The following is a 17,333-nucleotide window of genomic DNA, read 5'->3' as shown; positions in this document are numbered from 1 at the left end:
TAAACCTTTGGTGAGTCAATCTTAGGTATCTACTCACGATTAGGAAAGCCACCTTAATGTCATGGGTCATGCACCCAACGACATGCCTTTTGTGGAATGATGAACCGATCCAGATAAGATGCTAAAAATCCGGAACATACACTTACCAAAACTTTTCACTTCTTAGATGGAAATCAACTGGAACATCTCCGAGATTAAAATGGTCATGGGTGCACCACACAAGCTGAAGTAGTGGTGGAAAAATATTCGCTGGGAGCATGGGGATGATATCAGAATACACTTGGGAGTACTGACCGCTTTGATGAACATTCGAGCCAACAAAGTCCTTACTAGACGGCTGATAGAGTTTTGGGACCCAACTAAGGTGGTTTTAGAGTTTGTTGATTGTGAGTTAATGCCAACACTGGAGTAAATCATTATCTTCAAGGAGTTACTATTTTCCGGCCGAAAATCAATACTGCTAGTTGTCAGGCCTGACCGCAGGTTCCTTCATGCATTGGGTCTGATAAACAACAGAAATCTGAGAAATGTTGAATACAAATGGGTCAGTTTAGTCTATTTGTTCGACAGATTAGGACATCGAGAAAGTTACGAGTGGGACCTTGAAGAATTTAAATGTGATCGAACAACATGGGAGAGTCTCCGCCCCTTAACCTTTTCTCTTGGATTTTTGGGATTATTGGTCTTCCCGCAAAGAAAGGGACGAATCAAAATCAACATGTTGCCCCTGGTCTTGGCATCATTTTAGGCGAATCAGCATGTCACCCTTATTCCCATGATATTGGCAGAGATACTCCGGGCACTGCCAGCATGTCCCAGAGGTTGTGATTTTTTCAAAGGCTGCAGCCTACTACTAAAGTTATAGGCCACAAAACATTTCTTTCAGAAGGAGCCAACTATATTTTATGGGCATCAGTAACATGATCAGAAGCCATAACAAGAGGATGATAAACTGGGTGACACCGCACGGGCAATGGGAGCGGTGAGACATATTGACCCATCTGAGTGGAAAATGAGTGAACTGGATGCTTTCATGGTTTAGTGGCAGGGCAATCTTGAGGAGCCTGGGAAAATATTTCATTGAGTTAGTAGGACTTGAAGGAATTCAGTACGCACCACTGAGGGTTCTAAGGAAATTTGGTCTGATTTAGGACGTACCCCTCTGGTCGAGGACAACTTTGTATGAAGATGATTACAACAGACAAGTTCCGATCCCGAGGGTGAGGAGGCTTGAAGATTAATGGAACAACTTGATCATGATGCCATTGTGTAAGAATTCCTGGTGCATGCTTGAGTACTTCGTGTGGATAAATGTTGCTCCCAAACGCACACGCAAGTATACGCGGTCGACAAGTAATATAGGATTGTAAGTCAAGATATCGTACCCACAGGGACTTATGATTAACTATTTACTAAATTCAACTAAGACAATTAATCTATTCAAGCGATTCCTAAAGTATGAATATTTAACTACAACTAATCTAGAGTAGCAAACTAAGAAATTAAAGACACAAATTGGCAATATTCGAGACGAATTCAATGAGAGACAATATTCTAGAGCCATGGGTTAGCTAACAATCTCGTTGAGTTTTTCACTTAAATCGTCTAATAAATTTATCTGGTTTATTGGTTGACGGGGTTAATATTGCTCGTGGCCTTCTCCCGAAGTGCTACTCGCCTATTCAAGTTAACCTAATGCCTATATTCCTATGGAATTAGGATTAACAAGAATGCATTAATAATTCCCGTATAATAACCAAGCAAGGCGATTAGGTATAACCACAAATCTGTTCCCGATGCTCGAGTTCAAGATCTTGCTCTACTCAATCTTATATGCAATCTAGAATTCCCTCTCCCGAGTTCAATCCTAGATTCGTAGATAGTATTCAATTGGTGATCAAGCACTCAAATAATTAAGCGCAAGATAGAATAAATAAACCAATATAATAAAATAATAAGAACAATTCAAGCTTCAAACTACAACGTTCATGTAGCACCCAAAACTCTAGAACTAATGAACTATAAAATTAAAGGAAGAGAAGAAAAACTAGTTGAAAGCCTCCTCCAAGAGTGGTGTGTGTTCCTCCACGTGAATTCTCCTTCAAAGTATGTTTGTTCTCCTCCAAATTAGATTTAGAACCCCTTTTATACGAGTTGGGACCGTGTAGGACCAAAAATAACCTTGTCCCAGACGATATAGGAAAACAAAAATCCCTTTTCCAGCGTCCAGGGCAGCGCCTCGCGCTGGCCCTGGCGCAGAAAGCAGTATGTTTTTGCGAATTCAACTCTTTGACTTGAATTGTTTCTTTCTTATTTTTGTCTTCCACTTGGGGGGACAAAACCCAAAAGGTGTCCCCCCCCCCCTTTCTCCTCCTTTATTTATTCTTTTATTTTCCTTCTTTTTTTCTTCCGCGTTTTATTCTATTTTGCTCCAAATCTCTTCATCTTCACATCGCTTTATTCCTACACAATTAAAATATGATATTAAGAATTAAAATAATATAATTAATACTCAAGAGATGATTAAAAATACTAGAATATGGGGCAATAATGGTTAAATATATGCATTTTTGCTCGAACATCAACACCCCACACTACGACTCTTGCTCGTCCTCGAATAAGCATTAGAACCATTATCAATAAATCAAGCCTAGAAACACCACCACTTCATTTGATACTAATAGTTAGGCCATGTAGCAACTCAAACCATAAGATATACACTTTCCTTATTATCGTACAAAATATACAAGTCACAAACAAACAACAAACTTCTAACCTCCTAACCTTAGAGATGGACTAACTTATCAAATTTAAACCTGCTCACCTACTCTGTCAAAGGAGCTAATAACATCACCTATCTATCATGAAACAAGTGCCCTCACAAGAATAAATGGTCCATACACTCAAATCAAAGAATGAATATAATTTAAGGACTTAGCATGAAAGAACAACTCTCGCACTCACAAGAAATTCACATGTAAGTATTCTCGCACTCACAAGAAATTCACATGTATGGACAAAGAACCATAAGCTTGCCCATTATGTACATCTCTACTAATTAAGTATTCTCGAATAGAATCAAATAAGACTTTAACGGGTTGTAATATTGGATAAGGGACGGGTAGGAGAACTATACAATAGTGACTTACACATCTCTAAGCACTTTGCACTTTTAGAGTTCATCACCCATTATTTTCTACTCTTAATTTTATTTTTCAGGCCTTTCTTCATCTATTATTTCACAAGTATTCCCCTCATATCAAGAAAGTTTCATTTTTTTTCAAAGCAATTTTTTTTCTTTTTTATTTTATCATGTAACATTCTTTTCAAGAGGGCCTTTTCATTACTTTCAACTATCGTTGGTCACCATTTTTTTACTTAATCATCCCTTTCTTTAGATTTATCAATTAATATCACAGTCTAAGCAACAATGCTCAAGGAAGTAGTGTGCAAAAACTAGGGATTCAAAAAAATGAATCAAGGCAACAATACGGCTTCCAAACAAAAGGCTACAGGCTCAAAGGGCTAACTAGTGGTACAATATCTGAAAATGCTAAAATTTACAAGACATAACAAAGAAAGCCTATTATCATCTTCTAAACAGAGCAACAATTTTATTTCGCTTCAATAACATGCAGGGCAAGTTCTAGACTAAGATACAAAATATGGAATATATGTAAGAAATCCTCACCACACATGGCACAAGTATCAATCAAGATGGATCAATTCTACTCTAAGAAAGATAGGATCATAGAGAACGACCAAATACGAATAAGTTAGATACAGTGTCACAAACCTGAGCTTAGGTGACAGAAAGTCATTTATTTTATTCATTACTCAAGCACTAAGAGGAAAGTACTACTCAAGCTCAGGCCTAAATGTACTAGTATCAAACAAGTCACAAAGATTTTTCTTCTCCCTCTTTTACTACTCCTAAAACAAAGGAAAAATAATCTAATCTTAAAAATAAAAAAGTTTACCCGGTTCAAGTTACATCCCATGGAAGAGAACCGATGCAAAAAGAACAAACCAAGGGGGATTATTACCTAACTAAAACTAACTAGGACAAAAAAAATCTTTTTGTATTTTTTTATTGGACCTTAATCCCTCAAGAAAGCTGTCCAAAAAATCCATTATCAGGAAAAGTCCAAATATTCGAAGAAAATAATTCAAATTTTTTTTTTTACATTTTCTTTTGTTTTGCAAAAATACTACACTAAGAAAGAATACTACAATTAAGCTAGGGTAGCACAGAAAATCACCTAAACAATCTCCTTACCCCACACTTAAAATTGTGCAATGTCCTCAATGCACACTGTAAATAACAAGAGTGTAAAAGAGACTCCTTGGTAGGCCAAAGGCCGAAGTATTAGTAGCTCATGGGATACTCAGACTTCTCCCAGGTATGGTACTTTGTGCGGGTACCTCACACTCAATTTCAACCACCTGCTCGCTTTTGCACTCTCCTATTGGCTTTGACTCCATGCTCCTACTCCTCCCAACAAGCGCCTTATTTATAGTCGTGGCACGATGCTATCACTTTCACCACTTTTTCCTCCACTTTGAGGATATAAATTGCGCCCCCAATTTTGTATCAATTGTTCTGTCACGTTCCTGGGGGTAGTGTGAAAATAGAGGAACCAAGCAATAGATATCGCATCTTGCACTTCTTGGCCCTTAAGTGAGGGATGCTATTTTGTCTCCTTGGCATCACAAATTTAAGAATATATGCACTTTGTTCCCCATTCATTGACTCCTCCCTAGACTTGAATGGATCAATTCTCGTGTCACCAACCAAGCACAATATTGAAAAGTGTTTAGAATGAGGTCCAATACGCTCCAACCCTAGAATCGCTTCACTTTTAACATCCTCATTTTTGCATACTTCCTCAACCTTGTCATCATCAATAACATTGTGATCGAATAGTTGGAATTCCTCTTTCCGTTCTACAAGCTGGCCAGTATCCACAAAATTGGTTGTAGGCCATCAGACGCCTCAACCTTTTTATTCAATTGATCCTGCAGTTCATGGATATCTGAGCCAAATTGGTCTATCTCTTTCCTGAACTCAGTTCTTTTGTCGATTAACTGTTCTGCCATATTTGAAAGACCATCATGTAGAACCCCATGAAATTTTACCAGTTGAGCTTGTTCCTCTAGCCAAGATTGGCTCAATATATCTGCTTCTTCAAAGTTATCTTCTTGTGGGAACTCGCTCTCTTCGTCGAGTTGAGGTTCTTCTTGAAAATTGGCCATTAATTCGTCTATTCTAGCCTGCAATCCTTTGATCGCTACCACAGTCTTTTTGTGAATTTCATCTTGTTGCTCGGCTACTTGCCTCATCATGTCCATAATACAGGCAAGGCGTTCCATATCCTCCACTTCATTGCTCCTATCAAACTCATAAACATTATTAGAAATATCATAATAAGAGCTATGAGAAGGATAATGAGAATTAGGACAAACATCCCAATGGCCACCTTGACCACCACACATTCTAACCTCCTAACCTCAGAGATGGACTAACTTATCAAATTTAAGCTTGCTAACCTACTATGTCAAAGAAGCTAATAACATCACCTATCTATCATGAAACAGGTGCCCTCACAAGAATACGTAGTCCATACACTCAAATCAAAGAATGACTATAATTTAAGGACTTAGCATCAAAGAACAACTCTCGCACTCGCAAGAAATTCACATGTATGCACAAAGAACCATAACCTTGCCCACTATGTACATATCTACTAATTAAGTATGCTCGAATAGAATCAAATAAGACTTTAACGGGCTGTAATTTGGATAAGGGACGGGTAGGAGAACTATATAATAGTTACTTACAGTTTCCTAAGCACTTTGCACTTTTAAACTTCATCACCCATTAGTTTCTACTCTAAATTTTATTTTTCAGCCCTCTCTTCATCTATTATTTCACAAGTATTCCCCTCATATCAAGAAAGTTTCATTTTTTTTTTCAAAGCAATTGTTTTTTCTCTTTACTTTTTTCATGTAACATTCTTTTCAAGAGGGACTTTTCATCACTTTCAACTATCGCTGGTCACCATTTTTTCACTTAATCATCCCTTTCTTTAAATTTATCAATTAATATCACAGTCTAAGCAGCAGTGCTCAAGGAAGCAGGGTTCAAAAACTTGGGATTCAAAAAAAAGAATCAAGGCAACAATACGGCTTCCAAACAAAAGGCTACAGGCTCAAAGGGCTAACTAGTGGTACAATATCTGAAAAGGCTAAAATTTACAAGACATAACAAAGAAAGCCTATTATCATCTTCTAAACAGAGCAACACATTTATTTCGCTTCAATAACATGCAGGGCAAGTTCTAGACTAAGATGCAAAATATGGAATATATGTAAGTAATTCTCACCACACATGGCACAAATATCAATCAAGATGGATCAATTCTACTCTAAGACAGACATGATCATAGAGAACGACCAAATAAAAATAAGTTATATACAGAGTCACAACCCTGAGCATAGGTGACAGAAAGTCTACTATTTTATTTATTACTCCAGCACTCAGAGGAAAGTACTACTCAAGCTCAGGCCTAAATGTACTAGTATCAAACAAGTCACAAAGATTTTTCTTCTCCCTCTTTTACTACTCCTAAAACAAAGGAAAAATAATCTAATCCTAAAACTAAAAAAGTTTACCCGGTTCAAGTTACATCCCACTGAAAAGAACCGATGCACAAAGAAAAACCAAGGGGGATTATTACCTAACTAAATCTAACTAGGACAAAAAAAATCTTTTTGTATTTTTTTATTGGACCTTAATCCCTCAAGAAAGCTGTCCACAAAAATCCATCGTCGGGAAAAGTCCAAAAAGTCTATAAAAATAAATTTAAATTTCGTTTTTTTTTACATTTTTTTTGTTTCACAAAAATACTACAATTAAGATAGGGTGGCACAGAAAATCACCCAAACATTCTCCTCACCCTACACTTAAAATAGTGCAATGTCCTCAATGCACACTGTAAATAACAAGAGTGTAAAAGAGACTCTCTGGTAGGCCAAAGGCCGAAGCATTAGCAGCTCATGGGATATTTAGACTTCTCCCAGGTATGGTCCTTTGTGCGGGTACCTCACACTCAATTTCAACCACCTGCTCACTTTTGCACTCACCTATTGGCTTTGACTCCATGCTGGTACTCCTCCCAACAAGCACCTTATTTATAGTCTTGACATGACGCTATCACTTTCACCACTTTTTCCTCCACTTTGAGGATATAATTTGCGCCCCCAATTTTGCATCAATTTTTCTGTCACATTCCTGGGGCGGTGGTGTGAAAAAAAAGTAACCAAGCACTAGATATCACATCTTGCACTTCTTGGCCCTTGAGTGAGGGGTGTCATTTTGTCTCCTTGGCATCAAAAATTTAAGAATATATACACTTTGTTCCCCATCCATTGACTCCTCCATAGGCTCGAATGGATCAATTCTCGTGTCACCAACCAAGCACAATGTTGAAAAGTGTTTAGAATGAGGTCCAATGCACTCCAACCCTAGAATCGCTTCACTTTTAACATCCTCACTTTTTCATACTTCCTCAACCTTGGCATCATTAATAATATTGTGATAGAATAGTTCGAATTCCTCTTTCCGCTCCACAAGCTAACCAGTATTCACAAAAATTTGTTGTAGGCCATCAGACGCCTCAACCTTTTTATTCAATTGATCCTGCAGGTCATGGATATCTGAGCCAAATTGGTCTATCTATTGCCTGAGCTCAGTTCTTTCGTTTATCAGTCGTTCTACTATATTTGAAAGACCATTACATTGAACCACATGAAATTTTACCAGTTGACCTTGTTCCTCTAGCCAAAATTGGCTCACCATATCTGCTTCTTCAAAGTTATCTTCTTGTGGGAACTCGCTCTCTTCGTCGAGTTGAGGTTCTTCTTGAAAATTGACCATTAATTCGTCCATTCTATCTTGCAGTCCTTTGATCACTAAGGTAGTCTTTTTATGGATTTCATCTTGTTGCTCGGGTACTTGCCTCATCATGTCCATAATATGGGCAAGGCGTTCCATATCCTCCACTTCATTGCTCCTATCACACTCATAAACATTATTACAAATATCATAATAAGAGCTCTGAGAAGGAAAATAAGAATTAGGACAACCATCCCAATGGCATCCTTGACCACCACACACATTACAAATATTCCACTCATAAGATCGAGATTCACAATTTTGGCACAAGTGTGGTCCTCCATAATATGGACAAGGATCACCATTATAAGAATAAACAATATTCGATCAATTCTCATTCCAAGATGCCATGTCAACAAAGATAATAAAATATTAAACTAAGATAAAATAAATAAATAGAACTTGAATAGACAAAAAGTAAAAATCTAATCTGGTAAAATAGTTAATTTCTAAGTCCCCGGCAACGGCGCCAAAAACTTGTTGCTCCCAAATGCACACGAAAGTATACGTGGTCGACAAGTAATATAGGATTGTAAGTCCATATATCGTACCCATAGGGACTTGTGATTAACTATTTACCAAATTAAACTAAGACAGTTAATATTTTCAAGAGATTCCTAAAGTATGAATATTTAACTACAACTAATCTAGAGTAGCAAACGAAGAAATTAAAGAAACAAGTTGGCAATATTCGAGACGAATTCAATAAGAGACAATATTCTAGAGCTATGGGTTAGATAACAATCCTGTTGAGTTTTTTACTTAAATCGTCTAATTAATTTATCGAGTTTATTGATTGACAGATTTAATATTGCTCGTAGCCTTCTCTCAAAATACTACTCGCCTATTCAAGCTAACCTAACGCCTATATTCCTATGGAATTAGGATTAATAAGAATGCATTAATAATTCCCGTATAATAACTAAGCGAGGTGATTATGTATATTCCTATCCTAACCGAAAATATGTTCCCGATGCTCGAGTTCAAGATCTTGCTCTACTCAATCTTATATGCAATCTAGAATTCCATCTCCCAATTTCAATCCTAGATTCGTAGATAGTATTCAATTGGTGATCAAGCAATTAAATAATTAAGCGCAAGATTGAAAAAATAAACTAATATAATAAAATAATAAGAACAATTCAAGCTTCAAACTACAACGTTCATGTAGCACCCAAAACTCTAGAACTAATGAACTATGAAATTAAAGGAAGAGAAGAGAAGAAAAACTAGTTGAAAGCCTCCTCCAAGCGTGGTGTGTGTTCCTCCACGTGAATTCTCCTTCAAAGTATGTTCGATCCCCTCCAAATTAGATTTAGAACCCCTTTTATATGAGTTAGGACCGTGTAGGACCGAAATAACCTTGTCCCAGACGATATTGGAAAAATAATCCTGCCTCCAGCGTCGAGGGCAGCACCTCGTGCTGGCCCTGGCGCAGAAAGCAGTAAGTTTTTGCGAATTCAACTCTTTTCCTTGAATTGTTTCTTTCTTATTTTTGTCTTCCACTTGGGGGGACAAATCCCAAAAGGTGTCCCCCCCCCCTTTATCCTCCTTTATTTATTCTTTTATTTTCCTTCTTTTTTTCTTCCGCGTTGTATTCAGTTTTGCTCCAAATCTCTTCATCTTCATATCGCTTTATTCCTACACAATTAAAATATAATATTAAGCATAAAGTAATATAATTAATACTCAAGATATGATTAAAAGTACTAGAATATGAGGCAATAATGATTAAATAGCACCCATGAAGAGACTGAAGTAATCAACTTGGGGAGTAAAGAAGATGTGAAAGAAATTCAAATTAGCACCCATCTGAAGACGGCACAGAAGAAAAATTTAGTAGAGCTCCTCCAACAATACATCGATTTATTCACTTGGTCGTATCACGACATACCTAGATAATGTACTAGGAAGTAAAGAAGATGTGAAAGAAATTCAAATTAGCACCCATCTGAAGGCGAAACAGAAGAAAGAATTAGTAGAGCTCCTCCAACAATACATCGATTTATTCACTTTGTCGTATCACGACATACCTAGATAATGTACTGACATCGTCACACATCGATTGCCCACCGATCTTGCTAGACCACCAGTCAAGCAGAAACCTAAAAATTCAAGCCGGATTTGAGTCTAAGTATAAAAGAAAAAGTCACCAAGATGATAGAGGCGAATGTGGTGAGAGTCAACAATTATCCTACATGGTTGGCAAACATCGTACCAGTACCAAAGAAGGAGGGAAATATTAGGATATGTGTGGACTATCGAGATCTCAACAAAACCAGTCCAAAGGATGATTTTCCTCTACCAAATATTCATATCCTTATCGACAACTGCGTGAAGCATGAGTTGCAATCGTTCGTGGATTGTTTCGCCGGATACCACCAAATTCTGATGCACGAAAAAGACATAGAGAAAACAACATTGACCATGCCATGGGGGGTTTATTCTTATAGGGTCATGCCATTTGGTCTCAAGAATGCTGGTGCTACTTACGTGAGGGCCATTACGACCCTCTTTCATGACATGGTCCACAAAGAAATTGAGGTATATGTGGATGACATCATCATCAAGTCTCGGAAAAGTGTGGATCATCTTAGTGACTTAAGGAATTTCTTCGAACATTTGCGGAGGTACAGTTTGAAGTTGAATCCTATGAAGTGTGCATTCGGAGTCCCCACAGGAAAACTGTTAGGTTTCATTGTCAGCGGGAAAGAGATAGAATTGGACCCTTAAAAGATCAAGGCCATTCAAGACTTGCCACCACCCATAAGCAAGAAGGATATAATGAGCTTCCTCGATAGATGAAATTACATCAGCAGGTTCATAGCCTAGTCAACAGTAATTTGTGAACCTATTTTCAAGTTGTTGAATAAAGATGTTGCTACAAGTGGACGGAATAATGTCATAAAGCTTTTGACAGGATCAAGGAGTATTTGTCGAATCTACCAGTATTAGTTCCTCTTGAACCGAGAAAGACGTTGTTACTATACTTGTCCGTTTTGGATAATGCATTCGGATACGTGTTGGGACAATACGATGAGACTGGAAAGAGGGAGCAAGTTATCTATTACCTGAGCAAGAAGTTTACACTGTATGAAACTAGATACACCTTGTTAGAACCGACCTGCTGTGCTTTACCTGGACCGCTAAGAAGTTAAGGCACTACCTATCAACATATACCACATATATAATATCCCAACTCGATTCGCTTAAGTACATTTTCCACAAGCCGATGCCTAGAGGAAAGTTGGCCAAATGGCAGATTCTTCTCAGGAAATTCGATATTGTGTATCTGACACAGAAAGCTATCAAGGGACAAGCATTGGACGATCATCTTGCAGAGAACCCGGTAGACAAGGATTACGTGCCACTCACCACATACTTCCCATACGAAGAAGTGTTGTTCGCAGGAGAGGACATTGCAGAGTCACACCCGGGGTGGAGAATACTTTTTGATGAACCGGCAAAGATAAGGTTAGCATTACCCGACTTCGGCCAGGATAAGAATCCCTTGCACAGATAATATGGAGGAATATGAAGTATGTATCCTTTGAATCAAGATGGCAGTCGACATGAACATCAAGAAACTATTTTTCATAGGATATTCTGATTTACTGATACACCAAGTTCAGGGTGAATGGACCATCAAGAATGTCAAGATCCTTCCATACTTGCATTGCGTGAAAGAGTTGTGTAAGAAGTTCACCAAGATCAAGTTCAAACATGTTCCCATAATCCATTATGAGTTTGTTGATGCTCTTGCAACCTTGTCATCTATGATCCAGCATCCAGATATGAATTACATCGACCCCATCGAGATAGAGGTTCGAGATCAGCATGAGTACTGTTTTCATGTTGATGAAGAGACAAATGGTAAGCCTTGGTACTACGACATCAAAAGGTTCCTCGAAGTAAGAGAATACCTAGAGAATGCCACCAATGGTCAGAAGCGAGCACTAAGAAGTCTAGCAAATCACTTTTTCCTTAACGGGGAAGTCCTGTATAGGAGGACCCCGGACTTGGGTCTGTTAAGGTTTGTAGATGCCATTGAAGCAACAATCTTACTGGAAGAGATAGATGGAGGAACAGTTTCACTTTAGCCAAGAAGATTTTAAGAGCCAGATACTTTTGGACGACTATGAAAAGTGATAGTATTTGTTACATGCATAAGTGTCACTACTGCCAAATTTACGGGGATTGCATCCGGGTTCCACTTAATGAGCTGAACATAACGAGTTCTCCTAGGCCGATCGCCACTTGGGGCATAGACGTGATTGGACCTATAGAACCTGCCGCATCAAACGGACATCGTTTCATCCTGGTAGCCATCGACTACTTCACCAAATAGGTCGAAGACTCTACATACAAAGCCGTCATAAAGAAAGTAGTGGCAGATTTCATCAGTAATAACATAGTACGTAGATCCGGGATCCCAGAGTCAATCATAACTGACAATGTAGCCAATCTCAACAAATCATGAGGGAGATTTGTGAGAAATTCAGAATTGTCCAGCTTAATTTCACAGCCTACATGCCACAAATGAATGGAGTGGTTGAGGCAGCTAACAAAAACATCAAGAGGATCTTACGGAAGATAGTGGGCAATTACAGGCAGTGGCACGAGAAGTTGTATTCGCCTTACTAGGTTATCGCACCACTATGAGAACGTCCACTGGGCATTGCCATACATGTTGGTATATGGCACAGAAGTTATGATACCCGCAGAGTTCCAGATACCATCTTTGAGAGTCATTCAGGAAGCCAAATTAGACGACGCAAAATGGATGCAAGTCAGGCAAACACAACTCATGCTCATCGTTGAAAAGAGAAAGGACGAAGTATGTTGCGGTCAGCTGTATCAAAATAGGATAGCCAATGCATTCAATAGAATGGTGAAACCTCGGTAATTCACACTAGGGCAGCTGGTTTTGATGAAGATATTCCCTCATCAAGATGAGGCCAAATGAAAATTTGTGCCAAACTGGCGACGTCTTTACGTGTTCCATCGAGTATTTTCGGGAGGAGCATTGACCCTAGAAGAAATAGATGGCAGAGTCAGCACGAGGCCTATCAAATAAGATGTAATCAAAAGATACTACATTTGAAGATAGTAGAATTAAGGTTTGGTTATAAAAGAACTACGCCTGACCTGACTTCCCACAGTAGGATACGTAGGAAACCCACGAATGGTCCGATCTCCCTCTCCCCTTTGTATTAGAAAACCCAAATGTCATTCTGTATGTATTCTGAACTGCGCCACGACTTGATTTCCTTTGGTGGAAATACGTAGGCAATCCACGTCGGATTCATTCATCTATTGTAATTGAACTATTTTTTGGCCTTATTCCATTTGGATACGTAGGCAGTCTGAGTCAGACTCGGCCACATCATTTCAATTCATTACAACTTTACATCTATTGTAACCGAACTACATTTTGACCAGATTCCATTAGGATACATAGGCTTCCTGAGTCAGGCTCGGTGATTCTAACATAATTCATTCATCATCCTCGAACTACATTTAGACCTGATTCCATTCAGATACGTAGGCAACCTGAAAATGTTCAGCCATAACTCTAGGAGAGCCTTTGTAATGCATTTAGATTTAGGACATGATCGCGATGGCAAGAAGCTACATCATCAGGGACATCTCCAAAAATCATCATCAACGGGGTAGAATCACCCAGAAATGATACATGCGTCACATGGAACTACTAAACATATCATAATCTGGAACAACGACATTTGCCATGAAAATAAACGATTTTCAAAACATTTTTAAGAAGACTCTATGTTTCCACTTAGCGAACTTCGTGAAGTAATCCACCAGATCCGGGGCAAGGCAAGGCCTACAATCAATGCCCCCCCCCAACTAAGAAGTATTCTTTGAACGTAGGACCAATAGGAATTGAAGGATACTAGAGCACACTAGGAACAATGACGGACCCACTACAATCTCACGAGCCCTCATATCTCCTTCATTATTCAATTCATTTATTCATATGGTTAAGGACTAACTTTGAAATTCATTGCAGGTGTCCCCGAACCAAGTCTTTGATGCATTCAGAGCACCATGTATATAGCAAACCGTCTGCTCAATCAATCGGAGTACCTTGTACATATCGAAATGTCGGCCCCACCAATTGGAGCCTGGTATATAGAAAAACATCTGCTCAACCAAGTAGAGTGCCTTGTACATATCAAACTGCCACCTTCACCAATCAGATCCATGTATATATCAAATTGTTCGCTTCGCCAATTGGAGCATTTCACACAAATCGCACTGTCACTCCGTGACACGCCCCAAACCTAGGGAGGCATGGCCGGTACCCGGTGCCATACTCGGCCCGAGCGTACCACTCTATGACTGTAAACTCTTGAGGAGTAGCCCTCAACTTAGGCCAACGAGGCCTACCTGTAAGCTGCCAATACCAATCAAGATCGACGGGGCCATATTCTGAATCATCTGAAAATAAAGTCTCTCTCATCTAAGGGGTAAACATACACAAAAGCTCATATATATAATTGTGTAGGCCAACAAGGCTGCCATGAACATCTACTGATATACAAAATATACAAAACTTGTCTACAAGCCTCTAGAGATAACATAATTGTATCATGGTCAGGACAGGGCCTCGACCTACCCATCAAACCTGCATATATAAAATGGACTCTAAAGTCTAGACCTGGTAACTCTGGGGTAGCGGAGCTTACCAATCAAGCTGATATTTGGATCTATCTACTGGGAAGGTCTATCCATGTGTCTATCAGGACTTGCAGGCTTGAAATGCAGCGTCCCCAGCAAAAAGGACATCAGTATGAAATAATGTACTGAGTATGTAAGGAAATAGAATAACTGAACGGTGAAACTGAACAGATAATATAATAACTGAAAGCAACTGGAAGTTAAATATTATCTGAAGATATGCTTACCTACTGATACTGACTCAACTCTCTCAATATAGTAAGTAAAATAATTGCCCGGGCCCTATAAGGCTCGGTATGTGTAACTGCTTAGCCGTAGTAGGCTCGCTCATAGGTGCTCGGCCATACAAGGCTCGGTAACTCAACCATTTTGGGCTCGTTCATAGGTGCTCAGCTATAGTAGGCTCTATATATAACTTACCATCTGATTAGAGGTTGTCCAATAGGGACCTGCCCGCAGATTATAGCTTGGTGGTTGTGAAAATACTGTAATACTATATATATATATAGACCCTCTGCTCTCTTGACTGAAAGGAGACAATGCTTAACTGAATATAAAGTCCCGATAAGAGAGAATACTATAACTTACGAGACTAGGATAATGTACATAAATTCAGGAATATGAACTTTTTATATCTCGTTATCAAACGCATGTAGTTATAGGATCATGCCAAAATGAAGGAGAGATTTAGCCTTAACATCCCTTAACATCATCTGTCCAAAAACCACGTTGAACTTGTCTCTTCGCACCTTATACTACAACAAAGATAATATTTCTATCGTTATGCTATGAAAGGTACAACTATCGCACAACGAATGACAAGCTTATTTTATATTAAAATGGGCAGCATCTCCCATATAATCTTTACTTCCTCCCAATTCGAGATAACACCAATAACAACAAGAACACAGAAATAAAAACATATATACATTATTTTCCAACCTTATATCCATCACAAAATACCTTAAAACAACCCAACACACCCCAATCACTTAATACACAAAACGACAACCATACTAGTGTCAAACACCCGAAAATGTACGACAAACGACCAGCCAACCATCCCAACATTATGTGGTGTTTATCCACACCCTTTCTCCTCCCAAACTCCATAAAAACAATAGCAAAGCAGACAACCCAACAGTAACACGGAAAAGCCCACAAAACAGTCCACTACAAGTTGAACAACTCGAACTCACAGCTTCCGATCACCGTCTCGTGAGTTATTACTATTACGGAACGAATTTCTCTTCCTTTCCAGCAGAAAAAAAAGGATGAAAGAGGGCAGTATACTTACCTTATTTGGTGAAGATCTCAGCTCCTAACTTGGTTCTTCAACTCTTAGATTTTCCTTCAACTAGAACTTGAAAAAAAGAGAAAATAATTTAGGGTTTTGTGTTGAATATTTGGGAGAGGTTTGCTGGTGTTTATCTCTAATTTTTGCCTCTATAATGTGTGGAATACATGAAGGAAATAAGCCCTTAAAAGGGCCCTTTGGAAGATCCCAACTACCCCCTTTGTGTGGACTTATTTGGTCCTTTCATTTAAGCAAGTAGGTGACACACCTACTTGTCACCTATGCAGTCTGCGTAGTCTGAGCAGTCTTGCGAAAATACAAATATCTCTCTACGCTGGTGTCGTATCGACAAACGATTTAATGTGTTAGAAACTAGACGCTTAGATCTTCAATTTTGTAAAGGATCATCACATGATTCTAAGTATATTGGGAGAAAAGCTAGGCTACATTTGACCTAATGTTCAGCACATTTACGAATGTAACTAGTGATGACCTTTGCTAGCTTTTGTTCGACAACTCGCTTGACTTCAAAACATTACATATGACTATAATACGACTAAAATAACTCATAACATAACCTCCTTATCATGTTAAGAACCCTAGTCTCACCCCAAAAGTACATGTTATAACATTTCCAATTTGTCGACTTTCGACGAAACTTATTTACTTTAATTTGTTTAGCTTCTAAGCCTTCCAACTCTCTTGGTACTTGTTATTCATGGTCTTAAATATTTGTAACATCCATGGTAACATGATTAACTTAGTTTATGTACTTTCAAAGATGATATCATTTATGAACATACATCAATTGACTTACGATATACACTCACGTATGAAAACATGGGGTGTAACACTCCGCCATATCAGAGATTCCAAGTACATAGTTGGAAAATTCGTTGCCAACTCCGCCAATCGAAGAATTGACCATCCAATTCTGCCGATCGATGGCCGCAAATTAGTTCTGTAGTCAAGAGTATCTCTTTGGCGTGCTCCTTTATTTTTCTGCTTTATCTCGAATGTTTTGACGTTTTATTTATGCAGCTTACAGGCCTTTTTACATTCAAAGTCATCTACTCCCATCTCATGGAGAGACTCCCATTGTGTAGAGGTTTTTACATTTTTAAAGTCAACTACTCCCATCGCAAAGAGATACTCCCATCGCTTTGAGATCTAAAATGCTCTGATAACTGCATAATGATACACAACCCAGCTAACAATAAAGTCACATTAAAAGGCCCATCCCCGGCATCCCAAATAATGCTCTAGAGCTCAGAAAGTTCATATTAAAACATCATGTCACCTTGATCCCAAATAACGGCTTGCCGACAGCCAGACATCATCATTCATGCATTATTTACATGATATCTTAACGTA

The 17,333-nt window shown here is 38.6% G+C and overlaps 1 protein-coding gene across 1 annotated transcript; it reads left to right on the top strand.

The window, feature by feature from the left end:
- Nucleotides 1-11,517: 11,517 nt before the first annotated feature.
- Nucleotides 11,518-12,057, top strand: LOC142168972 (uncharacterized). Its single transcript, XM_075230159.1, has one exon. It carries the CDS (start codon nucleotides 11,518-11,520, stop codon nucleotides 12,055-12,057), a length of 540 nt encoding a protein of 179 aa, XP_075086260.1.
- Nucleotides 12,058-17,333: the final 5,276 nt, after the last annotated feature.

This window comes from Nicotiana tabacum, chromosome 14, assembly GCF_000715075.1.
Source record: "Nicotiana tabacum cultivar K326 chromosome 14, ASM71507v2, whole genome shotgun sequence".
NCBI classification, from domain to species: domain Eukaryota; kingdom Viridiplantae; phylum Streptophyta; class Magnoliopsida; order Solanales; family Solanaceae; genus Nicotiana; species Nicotiana tabacum.
This window is presented reverse-complemented; position numbering and strand designations above follow the sequence as displayed.

Bases quoted from the DNA above. Each gene is read 5' to 3' on its own strand.
- LOC142168972 (XM_075230159.1), top strand. From the start codon at position 11,518: ATGGCAGTCGACATGAACATCAAGAAACTATTTTTCATAGGATATTCT.